General features: G+C 37.9%; 2 protein-coding genes across 9 annotated transcripts in view; one reads left to right on the top strand and one right to left on the bottom strand.

The window, feature by feature from the left end:
- LOC128262244 (uncharacterized) overlaps positions 1-11433 on the bottom strand; it is a 36295-nt gene extending 24862 nt beyond the window's left edge. The window contains exons 1-2 of one of the 6 annotated variants that reach the window (XM_052996392.1): positions 10809-11433; positions 8532-8854 (exon numbers count right to left, since the gene is read on the bottom strand). In XM_052996392.1, coding sequence (XP_052852352.1) covers positions 8532-8718 — 187 coding nt within the window. In that variant the 5' untranslated portion in view covers positions 8719-8854; positions 10809-11433. The remainder of the gene's footprint in view (positions 1-8531; positions 8855-10808) is intronic. The other 5 variants (XM_052996393.1, XM_052996394.1, XM_052996395.1 and 2 more) reach the window with 5 other exon arrangements.
- A 5507-nt stretch (positions 11434-16940) lies between these two features.
- The window catches only part of LOC128262351 (kinesin-like protein KIF20B), a 66817-nt gene continuing 59914 nt past the window's right edge, over positions 16941-23843 (top strand). For 2 of the 3 annotated variants that reach the window (XM_052996543.1, XM_052996542.1), the window contains exons 1-3: positions 16941-18726; positions 18910-19006; positions 19078-19540. In XM_052996543.1, the coding sequence (XP_052852503.1) occupies positions 17035-18726; positions 18910-19006; positions 19078-19514 (2226 nt within the window). In that variant the 5' untranslated portion in view covers positions 16941-17034 and the 3' untranslated portion in view covers positions 19515-19540. Of the gene's footprint in view, positions 18727-18909; positions 19007-19077; positions 19580-23843 lie in introns of those variants that run through there. The other variant, XM_052996541.1, reaches the window with a different exon arrangement.

The following is a 23843-nucleotide window of genomic DNA, read 5'->3' as shown; positions in this document are numbered from 1 at the left end:
TCATTGGAAAATGAAAAATTCAATTTAAATATTTCCTCTTCTCATTGGGACACAGCAAGTAAAAGAATATTCGCTCTTATTTCAATTTATTGAATATATTAAGTGCTGCGCTTACAAATATGGATGGTAATTAACTTTTAACCAGCGTAGAGGGCAGACCAAGAAAAATGGCGGAAATATTAAATGTTTAATAAAGCTGCGCGCGCATATTAAAATTGCATTAAAAGTGTCGGGGAAATTTTTTTTTATTCCGAACCAAATTAATCCACGAAAAGCCGAGTGGGTGAGATGAGCGGATAAAGAAGACCCCAAGCTGCGGTGGGAGAGCGAATAAAAAATTGAATATGCACCCAACGGAATAACTGAATTCATAAAACGCATCGCAGACAAAATGAAATGCGGCAAAAATGAAATGTTAACAACGCCAAAAGCCGAAAAGTAGTTCGCCCATTTCCATGCAAAAAATAACCAAACGAGGCGTATAAATAAAAGAGGGCAAAGAGACTTTCGGCGACATCAAAGTTATTGACAGCTGTAAAGTTGGTGTAATCTCTACTCCCATTCCCGCATGGTAAAATGTCAGAATTCAATTAAAATTTTATGATATGCACAAAGCAGCAAAAAGCAGCGACTCCAGAGGGCGTAAAAAAGAGAAAAGGAAAGTTAAGCAGGCGGCGGGAAAGGGGAATATTTTCCCGTCATAATGAAAGCAGCTGCATGCCCACTCACACACTTGCACTTCAGCTCTTACACTCACACACACACACACACACACACACACACACACACACACACAAACACATACCCATACACCCGCAAACGCTCATTGAGGCCATTGGCAGTTTCCCCGCTTTTCCCCGCCATTATGCGCTTTTCCCAGCATTTCTCTTTACTTTGTGGCGGCGACAACTGCACACAAGTGCTGCGCATTTTGATAAAAATTTATGAATACCCTACCCACACGCCGAAGCGCATATTAAGCTGACTGAAAATCACTCCAATTTTATTAAGCCAAACAATAAAAATTACAAATTTTGCTGATAGTATTATAAGGTTTTGATATTGCTTCGCTTAAATCCAAAATTAAAAGATTCAAAATAAAATGTTGCCTTTGTATATTCGCGTTTTCTAAATCATTTAAAACAGAAAAATTTGTTAGTTCAGCCTTTCAAAAAAATTAAAGGGTTGTATGTTTCCTTAACAAATTGTAGAAGATACCATTTTTATAACACAAAGCTGACTTAAGAGTATAAAAGTACCACTCAAGCCGATGCTAAAAGTACTTGCCATGACGATCTAAATTTCTTTTGTTGCTGTTATTGCTGTTGCCCATCTTGAGCATCATTTGTGCGGCGATTTTTGTGCTGAGCTCTTGGTTTTTGCGACAGAGAAAAATAAAACGAAAATAACCATTAAAATGATGGTTATAATTTAGCTAACCATTTCGGACGGCATTGTTTTGCAGCAGGGCCAGCTGCTAATGCGGCTTTATTGTTATGGATGTGACTGTACCAGTACTTTTTCGTTTTTTTTACTGGACCATTGAATCTGCCCATGTGCATGTGGATATGCAAATGGGTATGTTAACAGGATGTTGCAGCATGTTCGTCATAAATTCTTGTGAAAAACGTGGAAGTGAGGGCCACAAATCGACCATCTGCAGTGACCTTTCAACTGGCGCCCATAAAACTGTCTCTCATCCCGATCCCGCCCTTCCCCTTATCTATTTGGGCCACTTTACAACTTGAAGACCACGGAACGGACCGAGAAGCGGATGCGATAAGCTTAACCCATCCGCACACTCAGTGGAGGCATTGATTACCAGCGGCCCAAATAAATTACGAGAGCTCAGTGCTCTGGTCCAGTCAAATGGCAAACTTTCCCCGGCAACTTTCACTTTGGGAAAACAGAGTCAGGGAATAGAAAAAGCAAAAGCAGGAGGCGGAATTTTTCCGCTCTATTTGCGCCGCACAGTGACTGCCAAAAATCCACTGCAGGCACCTAACACAAGAAATGTGACTAGAACAGATAGGGGAAGACCTAAAGATACCTTGTAAGTAAATCAAACTTGGCAATTGACCCAAAATAACAGATTATTAATAACAATTTTTGAATTTGACAACCAATATTTTTGATAGTAAATGTTTGTGTTTTCTTGAAATACTTTAAATATTGCTTTTTAATAATTTTACATGTACCTATGTATGTTTTAGGAATAAATAAAATTTTAAATTAATTGGCGGCCCAACAAATGATGATTTTAAGTTAAGAAAAAATTTTTATACAGCATTCAAAACACAATACATATTATTCGTTAAAATTTTTGTATATCAGCAGTGGCAATATAAGGTATATATTCTTGAAGAGATCAGTTCCGTGCCTACAAGATATCCTTGAACTGACCGTTTAATGGTCTCCTAAAAAAATAAAACGAAAAACCAACATTGAGCTGCCATTTGCCATTTTCCAGGGCCATTCTTGAGAGCGTCTTGGCAGCGATGGGCGCGTGACAGGCGGGGGGCGTGGCAAATGATGCGTGAATAAATCAGCTCGAGTTGCAGGCACATGTAAGTAATGTTTCCTTGGCCAGACACGAGCCCATCCCTAAACTTCCGTGGGAATGTGTTCGAGGAAATGACACAAGTGAAAATATTTCAAACACTTTGGCCCGAAGTGAGCAAGGAACTTTCCCCGAGTGTGATTGTGTGCGTATGCGCCATCGATTGAATTGTCTTTACGCTTTGCTGAGCGGCTTACACGACTTAGCCGGAGCTCTGATTGTGGGTGTGAGCGTCTTATTTACTCACACACCCCCCTCTTTCTCCGGCTCGATTGTATCAAGCCTTTTGCTTTCGCTTGCCTGCAATTTCTCTTAATCAAGTGCACTTTTTGCATACCGAAGGTCAAGCTCTGTTTAGTTTGAATGGGCAGAACTAGTCCACCTTAAGTAATATACTTAAAACTTGGCTCAAAAAAAATCAATTAACATTTTGTAATTTTTTAATAAATTATATATATAATAAGTATAATGAGAAAATCTGTTATCCTTTCATGCTTAATATTTTATTTAAGTTCTTCCAAAGACGAAAATATTAAAACATGTTTTAATATATCATAAAAAATTTATATTATTTAAAAAACTTACATAAAGAAAGAGTATTCACACACAAGACTAAATTTCACCACGTTGTTTTCTGACCCGTATCAGATTTTGTAACCATATTAATCCCCCACTCCTTATCACGATGCCCTACACAGATTTCTTTGCTCGATTTGCACATTTGATAATTTCTGACTGCGAATCCAAATCAATTTGCTGGCCATCAACGCCCTTGAGGTTGAGGTTGCCAGGTCTGACCTGGAAAGCCTTTTAGCCCAACATTTGCCTTTTCCTACGGCCTCCGCACAATTTCCTACCAATTTCCCACACCCATCCTGTGGGGATCCTTCACTGTGCTGATTATTTTATGCCTGGACGAACGGTCGGTCAGACGGTGTCATGTTGTTGCCGGCCCCTTGGATTTTTTGATAAATTTTCCATATCGTTAGCAGCAGCAGCAGCAGCAGCTGATGAGGAACGAGGGGCGACACGGACCCTTTCGTGGGTCCGTTTTAAAGGGTGTTTTCTCCCCGTTTGACTTGCTCTTTTTTCGGTCTAGCTGCACAATTTGTTGTAATACAATATTTTGGCCATTAGGAGCCAGAAGTTGGGAGCAGACAAATGGCCACTGACTTTGTTTGCTGCTCCATGTTTGCGCTTCTCTGTTCCTGTCTGCTCTTTTTGCTGAGGCTCTCTACTCGCTTACCCTTTGAACCTTCGCACATGCTGCAAGCGGTGGGTTGCAAACTGAGAGGACTGGTTATCAGGACATTGAGTTTTTAAAAATAAAAAGGGTAGCAATTTTATCAATTTGGGATTTACGATAGTTCGAAGAAAATCAACATTAGTGTGTTTTATATTTATATAGTTAATAAAACTATTTAGTTTATTAGATATTATGTGTAGATAGTCGATGACAGATAAAATTTATATTGGGTATATTATTAAGTTAAGTTTATACACTTAAAACTTTATAAATAGTTTTTACTCCATTTTCTAATTTTCTTATTTTCTTTTTAATTTATTAAATAATTTGTTTTAAGATTAATGTCACAATAACTAGACTGGCAGTTGTGGATTTTTTCAACCTTTTGAGTACAAAGCCTCAAATTTCTGTGAGTCCGTTGAGTATCCTATAGCAGCCCCTTAACCTGGGTGATTGATCCAGTTTGTTTAGGCATAGTCCTGGCTTGACCCATCGTAATCCGACCATGTTGAGGAATTATGCTTCGAACATTTTTGGGCAAGCCTCACACGTCTTCATCTTCCGTTTTCTTTTTATACCCTCCCACCTCCCACTCGTTGACTGCTTAATGGAATGTGAAGTCTGCATGATTAATAGGCGTCAGTCGGTCGTTCGTCTGAGCCTCGGCAGACATTCATGCTAAGTCCTACCGAAGCCCAAATATACACTTTTTTGTGCTTTTCTACGCTCTAATGATTTCAATGAGGCTACAAAAAAGCCCAAGTCAACTCACGGACTTTTATTTTGTTTCAATTTGCTTAGGGGCGTTTTCTGACCGGATCGGACCAAATTGAACCGAACTGAACCGAAAAACTGGGTCCCAAACTGTTTGTCTTGTCCTGTGACACTGGGTGCTCTTGGCCCTCTTTTGTTGGCTTTTAGACATTTCTTTTAATTGAAAAGACGCATATAAAGTTTTGATTGAAAATCAATATCACTTAATAAAACGCAAAAGAGATTTAAAGATTTTTGGTCTCATGCAATAGTTAATTTAACAAAAGCATTGGGTAACATTCCATTGTATATTTAAATATATTTATAATCAGCAAACCAATGTAAACCTATGATATTGGCTATTTGAATTGAGTTTATTTTCTACCAAAAGTCAATTACTTCATGGAATTTATCAAATAAATAAAATTAACCGTCATATAAAACCCAAACTGTAATACTAAACTAGTCAACAAATTAAATATATATATTTTTAATGCTTATATAATTTATACACCAAACACATTTTATGCAATTTGTTCCATCAAATTGCTGTCACCAAAAAGTGCCATGATATATTTACGAATGTTTTGGATTACAGTTGATGAACATTTGCGCTCCCCCTATGATTTATTTGTATTTGAGGCACCTTTGCGACCTGCTGCTTATGTCAACGACAATAAATAAAAGTAGAAAAAACAAAACGAGGAAGGAAAATAGAAACAATCGAGGTGCTTTCACCAATTGGGCAAATGCAGAGATAAACTTCAACAAAAGCTTAGTGGCTCAAAATGTTTTTGTCTGGCAAACACAGGACATTGATACGGATGTGTGTGTATTTTCTATCTATTGCAACAATCTGAGTGTGCGTGTGTGAATAATCAAAACAAACACAGAGCAGGGAAAAACGCTCACCCACACACACAGAGACTCAGTTGCTTTGGCCATTGTGGCGACACAGTTTTATTTAAACAAAAGCCTACTTGAGCTTATGCTCAGTTTGCCAGCGACAATTTAATGGCAATGTATGGATCAGGGGATGTGGGAAAATAAGTACACAGTTGGTTTGTTAGTGTGTACACATGTAGCCCGTAATGGCCACATATGCATCATCTGCTGGGTAGTTTTTGGCTGGAGATGTATTCTGTGAAAATGTGCAAAGAAAATATATTTATCCTAATATATAAATGCTGTCGGATTATTGACTTGATCTCCAATGATCCCCACAAAAAAAATACAGCAAATAATAAGAGTTTGTAATAATACATACAAATTAAAAATATAGCATACTTTTATGGGTAATAATACATACAATCCAATAAATATAGCATATTTTTATGGGCACCAATATTCTTATAAAATGAATAACAAACCTTTTAAATGACTAAAACTATATTATTGAACTTTTAAGCACAAAGTCTTGTATAACAAACTTATTAATTTTGATATTTTTTCCCAGTACTAATTATAAATTGTTAATCCAACTTTTGTAGCGTATCATAAATGACATACCTTTTGAGCCCCCAATCAAAATAAAGTTCACATCAATTACCAGAAAATATATAAATATATAAACAAATAAGGAGAGAGAGAGAAAGGATAGCTTGTAAAATTAAGTGAAAGAGAGAGGTGGTGTGACCCACCGCATTTCATATGATTATTTTGACCCCTGTCGATTTTTTTTCTTTTCTTTGTGCAGTGAGTCAAGGGCGATTTCCACTGTGGGCCCGACTTGATTAATGGGAAATTGTGTTACCGGCTAATGAGAGGGGAAGGCGATATAGATATACCTTTTCATATATATATATATTTAAGTAGAGAAGAAAGGCGAAAGCAGGTGGAGCTGTTTTATTTGTGCTTAAGCATTATTTTTGCCAAAATTCAATAAGAAGGAGCTGAATTTCCAATGAAATTTTAACGAATTTCATATTTACAGTTTGCCCCGGGTGGATGGGCGATTTGTGGGGACGCTGTCAGAAGCAATCAGGCTGCAGGCGCTGCTCGGCAATATCAAAGAGCGTATTAACATGCAAAGCAGGGCCCACAACCAGAGTCAAAGTCAGAGTGAAAAAAATGAAAAGTGTGTGTTGGTTGCGAAAAAAAAAGCAGACTGGAAAATAAAGAGAGACGCGAACTTGACTTGCCACAGAAGGCGCAACAAAATTGAAAACCATTAGGATTAATGTTTAGTTGAAAGATTTGCGCGTTAAGCCATTTTTACATGGCTGCCTTCGGCTGCCTCCAATTGCTAATGTAGTTTATGTGTAGGACTCGGTGCTTGTGGGCCTTTCGAAGGCCTCGATGGCTGGCCGACTGGATGGCTGGTTGGCTGGTTGGCTGGTTGGCTGTTTGGCTGGATGGCTCTTTGGTTTCTTGGCTCCGAGTAGGAGTAGGAGTATCCCTAACGCTAACTGACGTTGGCTTCTGCTGCGGATGCTGTTACTGCTGTTAGGCTTAAGGCGAGACGCACAAACGACATGTAAAATGTGACATTTTAATGTATGCAAATGAGACGTTGAATTAAGCCAACGCACCCACACAGGCGAGGCGGGGAGACAGGATAGCAGAAGGATATGGGGAGAGAGGGCAAAAGGACCTGCAGATCCCCGCTGGTGTGCAAACATTCGCTTGACTCCATATCCGTTTCCGCTGCTCAGCTTTCCTCATCCCCATCTCCTTCGCTTTTAGCTTTTGTGATATGATTTGAAAATAATGAAAAGACAGTTACAGTCTCTACCCACAGTTTTGGCCACCCTGCTTTTTCGCCACCCCTATTAGTAACACCCTCACGTTCCTGCCCTAGCGGAAATGTCAACTTAACTGGCTGAAGCACCAAGAGCATTTAACAAAAGATTTCGAGAATATGAAACAAAAACACACCCTTTTGAACAAACGTTCTATCTTTGAAAAGCATCCATTACTATAAATCAAAATAACTTGCTTTAAGATAATAAATGACAGTGCTTATTTACTTATTTTAACTATAACAGCATCTGCTTATTTGACAACCTACTTTAGGTCAAGTGCTTAGTAAATTGAGATGTTAATGAAATATTTAGAGCTATTTAGAGCTAGAGTACCAATTTTAGCTTCTTTGTTACCAAAACAAACAAAATTAACAATGTACCCCAATAAAAAGCATCACATTATGGACTATTTATTAATTTCTATTCCGTCAGCGTCCCCCAATTTGTCCTCAATCTGCCCTTTTGTCCATGGCCATTGGACTTGTTCGATTATTTTGCTCTTTGGCTTTCAATTTGTTGATTGTTTTTCTTGGGGTTTTCCGAGGAACTCGTCTTGGGGAGGCTGGATTTTCATCCACAGAAACAATGCCGTAAGAATGTTTGGTAATGAAATGCGTAAACATCTTGTTTGGCTACAGATTTTCTGATAAATTCTATAAAAACATTTAAAATATTTGTTACTTCACTTGAAAGTTCTTTGGAAAAACGAGCCAAAATTCTTTGTTAGTGAGAACAAAATTTTTGGTTTAAAATATTTGATTTCCAAAGAGTAGTTTAAAGTTGTTAGCAGTTAAAATAGTAGTGAGAGTAAAACTATAATTTGAATTGGACATAGAGGTTAAGTATCGGTTTTTATATTATCAGTTTAAAGTCTATTAGTATCACTTTAGTTGAATTAAGACTTCCAAAAACCCTAACAGCCTTGTTTATTTATTTAAATCTCATTTCCCATTATTTGTATTTGTTTTAGTAAACCTTATGGGTAAACTTGTATAATTAGATACCCTATTTAAATGAATGCTTCTCACTGGACTATGGCGAACTAAGGCACACATTTCCCATTAGTGCTTAAACATACCCCTCCCGATTATATTTGTTAATAAATAAAACTGCAAAAAAGTGTCCCGCAACCCAGGCATTAATTATGAGCCATTTAAAATGTGCCCAAAAGAACCTTTTCTATACTGAGAGAGAGAGGGAGAGATAGAGATAGAGATTTATAACTCACCGATTAGGACTAGAATCACATGTAGGATATACCAGATCTGCAAACTCGTGGCCGCCGTCCTTCCTGTGGCCGATTTCCTCGTTCCCGGAGCCTGTTGCTCCACCCTCAGCTGTTGGTGGCATTGGTGGTGCTCGGTTTTATGGTGGTGCGGCAGCTGGTGCTGGGTAAAGGGATCCAGGGCACACATATTTGCCAACGTTAAATGCCCCAAATGAGCCACGCCCACACGCACTAATGTCTTTATTAATTTCGGTGTGAAAATTTCACTTATTTCATTTGGACATTAAGTTGTTGTTCTGGGGGCTCCCCTTTTAGTGCTGCCTCTGTGCGGTAATAAAATGTTGGCTATTAATCACTTTTAATCGCGACGCGAACGAAAACAACGGGAAAGTTAAAGGCAAAAACTATTAAAGGACCTGCTGCCCCCCATTTGCTTCTTCCATCACATGGAGCGGCACTGCAGTCAAGTTAAAGACATAAATTTTCAAGCATTTTGGGCCAAGATTAATTACACAGCAGCCTTTTCTCGGTTTCGATGAGGGGAAAGCGTGGAAAAGCGGAAAAGCGAAGGAAAGACTTGCCACATAAATTCAAAATTCCAGTACCCGATTGCTCTTTAACCCCTTGGTTGATTTAGAGCGTCAGGAAAACGCTTGCCAGGCAATTGAGTTGGTGAATGAAACTCTAAGTGGCAGAATAATTTAAGCCTTAAAAAAAATGTATATTTAAATGACTTATCATAATTTATAGAAACATATGCACTTATGGTACTTATATATTATTAAAAACAATGTTAAGTTATTAAATATGTATCACACAAATTATGTCTACTCTAAATACAAGCAAGCAGATGCAATTATCATATATTGGTTTAGTGTTGTTTATGGCAGGACCTCTGAATGTTTAGAATTGGGGTCGACGCACGGAGAATTACTCATATATCAAGGTTGCTGAGTTATGGCCTCATCTGATTATGTTGAAATTTATAGCCAATTCGGTTATCTAGTTCAAAATTATTTTTGTATTATTGTCATCAATTAAGGGGAGAAATTATAAGCAACAAAAATTTGGAAGTATAATTTAAGGAAAGGGTAAATCATAACTACACATAGCTCGTTTTAAGCTTGCAGCGCAATGTAAAATGTAATCCATTGTTTTGAATAAGTAAGAAGCTTATTTAATAGAAACAAAAGCGCAAAATAATGCTTGGATTTAACAAGACTCTCGGAAATTTCATTTTCATAATATTTAAATATTTACAAACAAAAAAGCATTCATTTATATCCCTTTCTTTGTTACATCCTTTAGTTTTTCATAAAAAATTGACATACATGCACCCACTTTTCACATTTGTTGAATATTGTTTATTGGCCTACAAACCTATCGACACCACTGGCAATTAACAAATATTTATAAATATTTATATATTTAAATGTACTGTCATAACTTGACAGCTAACAAAAATATTCCATTTTTCCGCTTGTATGCCATTTTTTTTTTCATTTAAAGCCAACAATGGTTGGATAAACACAATTAAATAGCTAACAAGTCAGGTGCAGATATGTTATAAAGCAACAACACTGGAAGCTGTTATTTTAATTACAGCAACAACAAAATCGCGTTCACCCGCAAAACCGAAAAGAGCGGCAAGTGGAGGGCCTAAAAATATGCAGCACGAAATAAATGGCCAAGACCAAGCCTTATATACAGGACACTATATCTACTCCAACCCGTCCAAGCAACATAATTAGCCTAAATTGGAGCTGAAGCAGGAGCCAGAATGCGAGATGGTGGAGCGGGGAGACAAGAAAAAATGACAAAATATAATTAAAGATTAAAATGTTCTCTGGCTAAAAGTGGAATTTATGATGGCAAATTTTCAAGTTGGAATTTTTCAGCGTTTCGGACTTTTTAAATTGCTCAATTTAAATATGTAAGTTTATTAACTATACAGCTTAATTATTTTTATTAAAAGCTAGACTAGCGTTTGAGTAGTAACCTTAAACTTGGTATTCTCCCAAGAAAAAAAAACTATTAAGATTAATTATAACATATTTATTTTTATCATCAATTTAGGATCCTTTTCTATAAATCCATGTGACTGTTATGTGAATTTACTTTAAAGCTTAATGTTCTTTATTTTACCACATTAATATAGGATTATATGATTATAATATTTTTTGACTTTAGTTTTAATTCGAAAACTATGACCTTTATTTTAAAAAAATCTATGATATTTACCAAATTTCTAAGTATAACCCAAGTTTGTATGCTTACTATTCTTAAGGTATTTTAGAGAACCATAACAACCAACTATAAAAACTGATGATGCAAAAGTTTAGCCCTTGCTTTAACAGAAATTTACTTTTAGTTTTCCCCCTTTTCCTGTCGTTTCGACTATTTCTAATTTTGGCTAGTTTTGGGGTTGTCGGATGATTACTGCTTGTGTTCCACTTTTCGCGCTTTAATTAACCGCAACCGCAACAGTTTTCTCAGCTTTTCCCAGCAACAACAACAAATGCTTGACAAATGTTTTCGGCATGCACAACAAAGGCGGCATTTCAAGCGTAAGGCTCACAGATTTTCCATTTTCACTGCATGCACTTCCTCAGGTTTGCCTTGAATAAGTTTCTGTTATGATTGCTGTCGCACTTGCACTTTTTCGTTTTTGTTTGTGTAGTATTACGGCTATTTTACTTCTTTTTTGTAAACACGATATTACTTTTAGTGGTCACTCGCACACACACACACACACACACACACACACTCATACGCACACAAAGCTGGCGAGTGTGCGTGTTGTTCGTTTGACTCAGTTTTCAGTTTCGGTTTTCGTGGGGCTCTTTCAAAAAGCAGGGGTTTGAAAAGACGCGCGCGACATAAACGACGTGCGTTCGCCTCAAAGTTGAAATTGTGACTAAAAAAAACTCGAGTTCGCAGTGCCTAGCATGCGAGTGGCGCCATCGCACGGCCAGCGCGCGAAGCTCCCATAGTGAAACGTACTTCGCTGAGCGAAAGCGAAAGAGTAAAAGCTCCGAGTGCAAGACTTTGCTCTCTCTCTCTTTTTCCCTCCCCCTTGTTTGTTTCATTGCCGAACGTTTTTAGATTAACAGAAGAACTTTCCTATAAACATGCCAGATGTCAACAGGCCAACACTAGGGACATCTGTTAGAGTCAAGTACCAAATACAACAGAACTTTTAAATGTTATTTTCCCTTAACAATTTATAATTTTAAAAAAGTCATATATAGTTTAAAAAAATCTGAAATAAACATACAAAAAGTAATAGTAATTACTAATATTATATTATTTAAAAACAAGAAAACCCTCTAATAATATACAAATATTATCCATATTAAAACCTCATGACCGCAATTACGTTGCGAAGGTTAGTTAACATTAAAAGTTGTTATGTGAAGCAGCTCTCTGTAAACTTGGGATATTTAGAGTTTATAGCAGATTTTAATACGGGTATTTCGTGTTGGGAAATAAATCTGTTAGCCATTTAACATATTAACATATTTAGCTGAGTAGAAAAATTGAACAGATCTCAAATAATATTTGTTAAAACAAAAACCTTGAATAGTACAAGCATAGTCAAACGAAGCCTTTAGTTATATAGGTATGAGAACGCTATGTCTGGCAAAAAAAATCATTCATTTAATATTCAGTCATAAGTCACACACACACTCCAGCTAAAGTTTCAAGGCTGGCAAATAAAAATTAAAACAATTGCACATTATTTTCTGGCGTTCAATTAAACGTCATTTAACAAAGAACCAAATAAAAATGTATATACAAATAATAAATACGAATATATGAGCACATGTGAATACGGATGGGAAATTCAAATAAAAATGGCGCTTTGCTTAATGAAATAAAATGTAAATTTAACTGTCACTGTAAACCACTTAAAAATAAATATGAAAAATTATCACAATATTTAATGAACCAACAGACCAGAAAGCCAAACTCCGACTGATGACGTCAGGAACAAGGGATAAGGGTGGAAGGACTTTAAAAATTATCCCTGATATATGACTTTATCTATGCGATGCACACAACCGAATGGGTTAAATGAGCGACTTTTGTTTGGCCAACAGCAGTGCCAACGAGCGAAAATGGAATTCAAATTGAAAATGAAAAATAATGCAAATTATAGCACTTTGTGCGCATTAATCGAGTTAAAGTTTCGTTCTGCGTGGAAAATTCAAAACGAAACCTAACTATAAGCATTTTCAAGGTTGATCTCTGGGTTTGAGAAGGTATTTACTCCCTGAGTTCTTTGGTTTCTGTCCCTTCCAAATTCATACGCTGACCACTGCTCAACACTGAGAAAAATAGTTTTTAAATAGAAAAAAAAAATAAATAAAATAAAATAAAAGTCAATACAAAGAAAACACTTTTTAATAATGCATTTTTTAAACTATATAAATTGCATAAACTTAATTCTTCAAAAATTGTTTAGATTTTGAGCATTTTCCTAAAACTCCTTTCATTTTATCTGTATACTCTCACTGGGTCAGTGGCATTTCACTTCATTCCTGTGCCGGGTTGAAATCGGTGCAGTACTTGAAGTTTTCAAGCTTATGTGGTGCACAAGTGGAGTTTGGGCTATGAGAGTGGAGTTTGGGGGGCCAGGAAATAGCTCGCCACTTTGCGTACAAAGCTAATGGTTCAGTCTGGCTTAGGTTGTTTTGGATGAGATTTCTTTTCAACCAGAAACATTTCTGGCTGGCAAAAAAAGGTTATCCTAGGCTAACGAATAAAGCAAAAATATTTTTTATATTATAAAGAATTATTAGAGAAAAGCACTTGAAAAAATTTCTTAATTTTAAATTGGTCGAATTTTTGCTAGATTTAGGTAGGGGAATACATTTTAAAACAAAAATAAATAATAATAAAATAAAAACGTAGCAGTTTAACTTTCAATACTCTAAGGTTTTTAATTAAGGATAAGTTAAATTTTTTTTATTATTATACATTTTTACTCTTGCATCTAAACACCATTAATTAAAATTGAATAATAGTGTTAATGTATATAAATCTTTGGAAAGCTATTCTGTTCAGAAATATTTTATATTTTTGTTCTCCATATCGTTACATTTCAAAGTAGCCCTCATTCCAGAGAAATCGTACCCCCAATGCCAACTTTTTCTGCCATAACTTTACCCGCAGCTGTCATAAAAAAATACGCGCTGAAAAACATTTTTTTGGCCTGGCCCAAAGGGAAGCTGAAATGGGGCAGGTGCAGGGGTAGGGTTAAGGGCACACACATAAATTAATACGAAATACACTTAAACAAGAAACAGCAACTCAACAAGGGAAAAATACGAAAAACTTTTGTTTCCATTGATTTATTGCGTTAATATTTCTGCTTTAATGCATCAAATAAATTAAATTGTCTTACGCACCTTTCAACAGGCGAAGAAGGGAAAACTTTGATGCCACTTCGAGGGGCAGGCGGTGTGTCTAACAGAGCATTATTTTCAGCAAAGAAAAGAGCGAGCAGCAAATGCATAACTTCGATTCCGTAAAAACAAATAAATATTCATAAAAAATTATTCTCCTCTCTCCCCACCCACATTCAGCTGTCTCTTTCTTCTTTCCCAAAAAAAAAAAAAGCACTTTGCGGATCTTCAGTCGCCGCCGCTGTTTTGCATACTGAAGGAAAAAGTATGGGAAAAAGGCGTTTGAATTATAAATATTCATTTATGCTAAGCAAGGTGTTCGTAGGCAGGGGCGAAGGGGGGCGGGGAATTTCTCCAGGTGTATGCGGGGGCGTTGCCTTCGTCACGCCTGTTGCCTCCCCCTGGCCACTCGCTGTTTTTGGCTGCTCCTTTCGCTTCTGTTTCTGTCTTGGCCTCCTTACCAACAGGTCGTATGATTGATTTAATTACGGTGTAAGGCGTGTTTTTGCAAGCCATCGGAGCATTCTGCTTTTTCTTGGCGTCTTTGTTTTTTTTTTTTTTGAATTTCGGAACAATTTACTGTGCACTAACAATTTTAAAAAACCATTTTAAACCACATTGAATATTTTCTTATTTTTAAATACATCAGTATGGATGATACAAACTTGTTTTGCCAAAGATTTTTAATCGAATTAAGGGGAACTATAAAATATAATATAAAATATAATTAAAAAAATAATAATGGTTAAGAATGTAAGCAAAAATTAAACATGAGTAACTCATGTTTTCTTTGCCCCAAGAAATTTTCCATTGCTTTGTATATATAATTGCTTTGTATATCTAAAAATAGTGCTTCGTTAATTAAGGACTTTTTCAGCTTGTGTGGCTATTTCCAAACTTGCGTTGGTTGAACTTTACTATTAGGGTACTTTCTTGTATATCTCTTGTCTCGACTTTAATATCTAGGTGGGTCATTAAACTCCCCGTTCCTCGTTGCTTTCACAAACGGATTGCTTATCGCTAAACAACCAAATGTTTGCAATTTATGGTCTCTGCTCATTGTTGTTGCCTTCACCACTCCGCCAGTGTTGTTAATGCCAAATGAAAAGCTCAGCTAAGAGCCAACGCTAACGCCCGCATCTACACATCATTTCCGTTTTCCTTTGTGGCGTCCACAGCATCGGATGGGCAAAACGGGGGCGTGGCACAAGGGAAACAAACAAGCGGCAGTCGTACTTCATGTAATCAACATTTTAATTGCGGAAACGGAACTCGCACAACCGTACACACACATAAAACGTGGCGTATGTGGAGTATCTGTTACACATTACGCATACGCAATGTATGCTTCACTTCGTTTTGGTTGGCGCTGTTTTTTTTTTTCGTTTTGCTCTGAAGGCCAGCAGAAAAACCTTTTTTTTGGCCACTCTCTCTCTCTCTCTCTGTCAATCTCAAATCTAGTTTAGTTTTCTTCCTCGCTGGAATTCATTACATCAAATATAAAGAAAGTTTTAGGCAATTTGCCAGAAATCCCAGGGAAAGAGAAAAGCAGTGCGAGGGTCGCTGAAAAAAAAACCGTTTCCCAAAAAATACTATATACCCACTCAAACGCTGCAGGTGCAGCATAGCTGCATGCAGGTATCCCAAATCTACTTAGCTGATGGCGGTCGCCCGGGGGGAAGGAGGCAAAAGTGGGGCATGGAGGAGGCTAGGTAAACGTAAACGAATTTGCGAATATTCAGCAGCCGTGGCAGCAACATCAAACTAAACTAAGTGTTGCGAAAATGGCGTCGCCGCTGGGATACTCAGTTAAATTATTGAAATAAGTTAGTAAATAACTAAAAAAAACTAAAATACATGCAAATAAATTCAATAAAATTTATACCGACAAAAACGTTTTAATTTTAATGAACAATTGCTAGATGCTAAATGGCAGTTAAAGATTGCTTTTCAATCAGTGTTTTAAATAGTTAAATTTATTTAAATTAGTTTATAACTTCACAAATTTAATAAAATTCAAATAGACAATAAACGGTTTTGTCTATATAAATTTTATTATATATTATTTTATATTTTATTGTTTAAATAGGTATGTATTGTAAGCTAAATGATAATGAAAGAATGGTTTTTAATTAACATTGGTTAATAGTTAAAAACTCCCAGCACACTTACTTCAGTCTGTCAAAATCGAATGAGAACTTGCTACCCCTTTTCCTAGTGAGACAGATATCCTTCCGACCTTTCTGCTTCGTCCTGGAACTTCTAGCCATCTCACTTCCGCCACCACTTGCCTTAGAGATGGCAAGCCAGTTTGCCGAAACACTTGAGCGACAATGGCAGGCGCCACAGTTTGGGGCTAAGCAATGCAGACGAATGCCCAAAAGCCTCGAGTCTCGAACCTCGAACCTCGATCCCCGTGGGTCCTTTAGTCAGGACTCCCTGCATTCGCCTCCCTTTCGCCAGATTCTACTATTTTTTATGGCTGCATCAACAGCAACAGCAGCAGCAGCGGCAGCAGCAACAGACATGATAAATTCTCTTTAGTATGCGGCATACATGAGTGATGATATTAACCAACAACAGGCAGCTTCCTCGCGGGGAAAACGGGGGCATGAAAAAGTTAGTCAGCCAAAAAGGGAGAATCGGTTGAATTTGGGTTTCTTCTCTCCTTTTTTTTTTTAGAACAGGTAAATGTTCATGGCCGCAAGGAGGTGTTTGGCATACTGTCTATGGATGATGTTGGGATTGATGGTTGAAGTGAAAAGTGGAGTTTCAACTGGCAAAACCGAAAAGCTAAAGGGTGTAATTTTATTATTGACTTGAGGGGAATCGTTTTGATCAAAGCAACTTTCTCATAGATGGACAGAATAGATAATTGATTAGAAGATCTCAGCTCCTCTTAATTGCAATATACTTGTTTTTTGCTAGTATTTAATTCCAGAATCATGTTTAAATTAAGTTACCTGTCTTTTTTGTTTAGTTACCTATCAATAAAAATCAAACTTACACTTTCGTTTTCGTTGCGCCAACGTTCGTTATTTATTTTATATTTATTGCTTTCAGTTTTCGTTGTTTTAAAACTTACCACAACCATGAGTATTCCCCTACGGGCCTCTTTTATGCAAGCATCGCAAAGTACAGGAAACTCCATATCTTCCGAGCCAAGATCAAGGATCAGTTCGACTGTCTCGATTGGTAATGAAATCATAATAAAGAAAAAGAAAAAGACTGAAGAGACAAAGATGGTTAGCAAAGTGGCTAGGGATATCAGGACTTCAAAAAAGAAAGCGGAGTCAGTGAAAGCCACCACGAGTACCATCCTGAAAGAGGAGAAGTCCAGGGCATCCTTTAGAGAAGCATCACGGGGATCGAGCGAAAAATTCACTTCCCATGGTCGCCTCTCTAGGACTATGCTTTTGGATTCTAGCTCGGATCGGGCGAGCCTAAATTCTATGGCGTCGACCACATCGGCTTCACCCAGCATATCCTCAAGAAGATCCAACAGGAGAAATAAGAAGAGTGAGTCATTGATAAGTATGGCAGGCGATTCTCGGGATCGCCATCACATACATCTTCTAAGAGCTGTCAAGCCAAATGCAGCAGACCAAGAAAATAAAGTGCAGGCAGAAAGCATAGACACATCAGAAACAGATATAGATCAGTTACAATACCTCAAATCATCTGATACAAATTCAATAGAAATAAGAAGTTTATCGGATAATGACTCAAAAAAAGTCTTAACTAGTCTCTTAACAGTTTTAGAGTCCGACCAAGAGTCTTCTGTAACTGAAATGGACTCTCGAGTAGAGGAACCAGATCACGATGACCAGGCCGGTAGAATTAGTTTTCTGAGTGCATTTGACAAGCTACCTGATATAGACACACTGTCAGCCACGGCCAGTACGGATATTATATATATAAATCCCGAAGAGGAGAAAGTGTTCGTGGCAGCTGTGGATGAAGGTAGCCAAGAGCCGAGTAAATCGGAGACTTCAACGGATTTCAACGAGGAGAACGAGAACATCGACAATCTGGAACTAAAAACAATCAGCTCAACGTTCAGTTCCGCTACTCCGATCGAAAGCGATGGGGAAATCGAAAAGGATGATGTGCCAGATGAAGCGAGCATTGAGGACATTCGTGAATGTTTGTTAAGTATTAAACCCCGGGCAACTGCCTTTGATGACATCTCAGGGAATACGAAATATCAAGCCCGTTTGGCCAACAGCGAGATGGTTGAGCAATTCCTCGATGGTTTACTGAATGAAGCAGTGCAGTTTGCGGAAGGAACTGCAGTTCGACGGGCGCGACTATTGGATAAGGTGAAAATGCTGGAGGAACTGGATCAAATGGCCATCGTCTACCAATACGAAAAACAGCAAAATCAGTTTCTCGAAAAGCTCACTACGGAATATTATGTGCGCCACAAGGAGTTCGTTCAAGTGAGCGAGCCGAGGCAAGTCGATACCATAAATCGCGAAAGGTTTATGACTGCCCTGATGCAATTGGACACTCGATTGGAGGAAAAAAGCGAGACTGAGAAGGTGTCCTTGAAACGAATTTGTGATTTAAGGAAGGAAGAGTCACTCGTTCGCAAGCTGGATGCCGAGAAAATCAGCCATTTCGAGGATAAAGTCCGGAAATCTCTTTGCAAGGAAGGCTGCGGTCACCTAAGAAACGTCGTCGATGATCTCCTTCGAAAAATGAACAAAATCCGTGCCGAAATGTCCGATGCTCGGGAGGAATTGATCTTCGTTCAGCATCGATTGCATTCCATCAAAAATGTAAGTTCATATGTGAGTGGCTTTTGTGTATATTTTTCTTATTCCCAATTGCAACAGATCACTAAAGTGGCCTTTGTAGAATATCTATACAGTGCACAAAATTCAAAAAACCTTCACTTTACATTTATATTTTTTAGTAAATTTAATTTAACTAGTGTTTATTTATTAATAAAATTATTGAAGAAATCGGAGAAAATGGAAAGTCTGGGCAATGGCCTGCAAGTTGTGGAATATATATCCAATCAAGCACACAATAACGCGTTGGGAATCAAGATTGAAGGTAAAATATTAAAAATTATACCCATTTTTGTTTATTAATTATTAATTTTATTTTTGTTTTTGAACCCAAAGAGAAGGACTTGGAGCTGAAGCGACTGCGTGATCGCACCGTTCACTCAATACATGCGATGGCTCATTTGACGAACAAGAAGCAAACGAACAAGGAGCTGTTGGAAGACATGAAGTCCCGACTGCGAACGCAGGAGCAGCGGCGAAAGGACCTCCGGGATCGTCTCCATGCGGAAATGGTCCAGCACAAGCGACTGAAGAAGCAGGCCAAGAAGCTGAGAAATGCCGGCTGTCTGATGCACTACCCCGACATGTTGCGGGACTATGATGCCACCATGACGCTCCTGGAAACGAAGCGAGTTGTGGTCGGCAAGCTCCGTCTGGAACGCAGTCGCCTGGAGCGAAGGAACTCGGAGTTGGAGGTCATCGTCGATCGCTCGATGTCGTCGCTCAGGACTCAACTGCGCTCACTTAGACCAGCCAGCAAGAGGTTGGTGTAAATACGGAGTAAGCCTTTTCAATGTCGGTAAGATTTTCAAAGTTTCTAAGGGAGAAAACGGTAGCTCTTAAGTCCGTCTTAATAAATATCTTTAAAGGTTTTAATTTAAAATGCACTAGTAAGTGGCTTAGTATGTAAGTCCTGACTTCCTGCAAGACCAATGAAGATAATGTTAAAATCTGGGCTTTAAGTCCATATATATTATCATAACGTTTTAATTGTCTTTCTTCCAATATTATTGATATTATGATATAGGTATGCCATTTATTAGCTAGAAATTTTGCTATGCCAAATATGGAAATGGTTGAATTTACCTGGCAGGGGTTTTAATTTCCAAGGAATTTCACTTTGAGTAGCTGTCAAAGACACACGTGCATTTTTCCCTCCCAACACTTTCTCTCCATTGAGCTTCGAAAACCACGCAGCGGGACATGTTCTGGCTGCCGTAATAAATACTACTGCCCAAAAGTATTCATACTTGAAATTTATAAATAATACAAATATTTATTTATCTCTTATTTTTATTGAATAAACTTATTGCTTATACGGCCATTTATTTTTCAGAAATAAAGACTCAACTACAATAAATAGTTAAAAATAATTTGTAGTACCTTTCTAACGAGTTATTTAACAGAAAGTGAATAACTGACCACTATTAAATAGCAACTTAATTTAAAGATCAACCAAATTCAAAGCTGGTGGTACACAAAGTTTTGTGGGGCACTGTTTAATACGTATGTAAGGAAAAGTCATGTTTTGCATCTTTTGGCAGCTGCCATATATCTTAGTTCCCGGGCCCTAAAACAAGAGTACGAAAACATTGGATACATAGTCGGCACACGGGCATATATCTATGGATAGTGAGTGTATTAGTCAGTGGTGAATTGGAGGGGCATCCTAGGAAGAGCCAAGCAGAATGCAGATGAGGCGGGGGGGCAGGGAAAGTCAGGTATAAGGGGTTTTGGGCGGCAAAAGAGGGGAATACCCAGTGTCTGTCCAGGCTCATGTCCGTGTCTGGTTTGGCCTGCTCCTTGGTATGCACATTTCATGTTGCACTTAAAAACAAAAAACGAACAGGTGAGCGCAGCTATGCCCGAGGCAAGGTTGTCGAGCGGGGGGATTCGGGCGGGGTAGCACACACAAACATGTGGCGAAAACTAATAGTAAAAAAAAAGGTGAAGTAGCAGCAGTAGCAGCAGTAGCAGCATCCAGCTTAAACCGAACCAAAACGAACCGAGTTGGGTTAATGGCAAAGGTGCTGATGCTGCTGCTCCAGCTGAATTTGCAGCACCCTTTGACCCCGAACTAAGCAGTCCTTTCCCATGCCGCCCCCCCCACCATGAAAACATCCCTTTACTCGGCGATTTTTTGTTGTTTTTGTGACCAACATTAGAGGGAACACAGGTGCATGCTTGCACTGAAAGGAAATAGGTACCATATGTGAAATTTTCACGATGAACAGCTGTATTTGAATTTGTTTTTTTTTTAATATTTTGTTTAACTTCAGGCAAAGTTATGGCCCAATATTGCAATACCTTTTTAAGCCAATAAATATTACAAAATTAAGTGTTTCTTAACTCAACCTGTAAATATAGGCTTGTAGGATCGCTTCATTGTTGTCAAACTTTTTCACATTTGTTTTATAAGTGTAATGGTTTTGTACGGGTGTACTTATGTGTGTTTTTAGCACGCATGTTTCAAGCGCTTATCGCCATCGTCGCATCGTCGGCTGCAGTTAAAAGAGGTTAGAAAAGAAGAATTTTTTTTGGGAAAAATTTGTAGGCTAAAGAGATAAAGGGACTGGCCAAAGTAAGGGGAATAGTTAAAAAAGCGATATTACGAGATTCTTGGCAAGCTAGATGGAATTCCGTTAGCTAAATTCGATTTTGCACTTGAGCCCCTTGCAGACCAGCTAATGCAGAGGAGCGACCTTTTGCCAACCTACTTTGCCACCTCAGGCAAAACCAACTTTGGCCATGTGGATGTTAAGGAAAAAATGTGAAAAACTAAAGCTGATGCGCTTACTCAAATGGTTGGAAAACAAGGCGGTAGGTTGAGGCCTTCGTAAAGCAGTTGAATTTATCTAATGTGGAATTTGGAAATAAAAAATAAATATTTGGACATGGTATTCAAAATAAGTAAATAAGTAAAATAAATTAATTTCAAATATATTCAATTTGTCGAAAATATATTTTATGTGCATTTTTAAGACTTAAATAAAAGTTTAACAATTTGTGTGGTCAACTTTTTGAGAGACCCTCTGCCAGAAGTCACTTTTTCTTGACGACGGTATATTTCTCCACACTGAAAGCAATTTGAGGTACTCGGCAGCACACTCACACTCTGACAGACAAACACACAAATGCATTTAGGGCGGACATATGCGATGCACGTCGGAATTTGCATCTTCAATCTGCAATTTGGTCGAACGGAAGACGAGGCTAAATATCTATGGCCCGGCATCTATAAGCCAATTTCCGTTGCGCTGTATCCGCTGCCAACGCATCCGCACCCGCAATTGCAGCATTATATTATAATGCTGTTGTTTCAGCAATTGTCGCGCACAATTAACGCTGTTTGGCATTTTAGAGCATTTCCTGCAAAGCATTTCCCTTCTTAGCAGCGAAATGCAGATGCTTATGCTGCAACTGTTAGTGTTTTCGCTATATTGCAAGTATCATGAAGGAGTCAAGGTAAAATGGTAGCTTCGCATCCCAAACTTGTATCATTTTTTTAAATAAATGTAAAAAATAATGTAAAAAAGGATACTTAACTTTGAACATGTCCTAAAAACCATTCCATACAACTATAAAAATGCTGTATAACAATTTTTCACTTTTAACTCATTAGTTTAAAAAGTGTTTTACAAAAATATGTTTTTTAGCAATATGAGGACGTATAATGGAATGAAAACTATATTTTCTTTACACAAAAAAGCGTGTTGAATAATAAAGACAATAGCTTATACGAACGAAAAGATTCAACGCTGTGGCCATGTACCTTCGCCACTCACTGTCTGCCGCAAATTTGATTATGCTGGGCTGCGATTTATGCTTGGAAATTATTTATAAATAAATCTAGCTAACTATTTGCCTGCAGCGCGCGGTGGGTTCGTCAGCGGAGAAGAAAGAGAACGTCAGCCCCTTCCTGTTGACTGCCACGCCCCCTTTGCCGCTCACATGGTGCATGCCACTTAAAGCGTGCCGCACAAACTCACACACACACAGCGGAACATTTTGAGTAATAAACTCATTTCATATGCTGACTGCTTTTTCATTTCAAAACTTTTTTTTTGCGCTCTTTTTGCACTCTTTTGGTTTTCCTGTTGTTTGCCTCTTGTTAGCGGGTGAGGGGAAAAGGATATGGGGGCAACTGCTAGCAGGGTCAAATGATATACGAGTATGAGCTATGTTCCTTTTTCCTACTCCAGTTCAAAACCCTTTTTTCAACTGTTGTTCCTTGGCTTTGGCTGAAGAGAGTTTCAGGAGTTTTGGTTGTTGTTTCGCTTCGCTTGCAAGTTGCCTGGGAAATATTAAATATGCATACGCTAAATGCAGTCGACTGCGGCATCCGTGACTGCAACTGCTGCCGTTCCTGTTATTGTTGCTGTTTTTGTAGCTTTTTATGCGCGGTAATAGGCAGGCATTGAGGGAATGTTATTTTTAACGAGGCTCATGTAACCATATCTGAACAATCACAATTTATTTATTCTAAGATATACACAACCCTAAACAGTGTAAGCACTTTTACTTTATAGCTCAAATTTTCTCTATGTATATAAACCGACAATATTATAACCTAAATTTGTAAAACAAATCAATGTTTACATACTCCTTATATATTTTCTACAGCTACAAATGCATTTTATGTGTCTACTGCAACTTAAAAAAATCCTAACATAGAGCAACCGAATGTCGAAATTTTAAATAAAAGCGTATTGTCCAACACTTATTGTTCCCAGGACTATGCTAAATGTAGGTACAACTGGCTGTCAAAATGCCTGACACTGCTGTAATGAAATTTGCACAGACCACGTCGTCGCCCCCTGACACCATCGCCATCAAATGCTCACCTTATCCCACCTGCCCGCCCTTTGTTACTATATCGTACTAAACACAGTTGAGTGACATTTTAATAAAGTGCTCACTTGTTCAATTAAATGCCTGAGGCTTAGGGCAAAAAAAGCAGCTGAATCGTAAAAAACTAGAGTGCAAACACAGACAAACAGTCAGTCAGTGTGTCAGGCGAACCACGTAGGCGTATACGTAATATTAAAACTGCATGCTCCCTATGCCTTTTGTCTGTCACTCGATTGTGTTTAGAGTTAACA

This window comes from Drosophila gunungcola, unplaced genomic scaffold (assembly GCF_025200985.1).
Source record: "Drosophila gunungcola strain Sukarami unplaced genomic scaffold, Dgunungcola_SK_2 000001F, whole genome shotgun sequence".
Classification (NCBI taxonomy): Eukaryota; Metazoa; Arthropoda; class Insecta; order Diptera; family Drosophilidae; genus Drosophila; species Drosophila gunungcola.
This window is presented reverse-complemented; position numbering and strand designations above follow the sequence as displayed.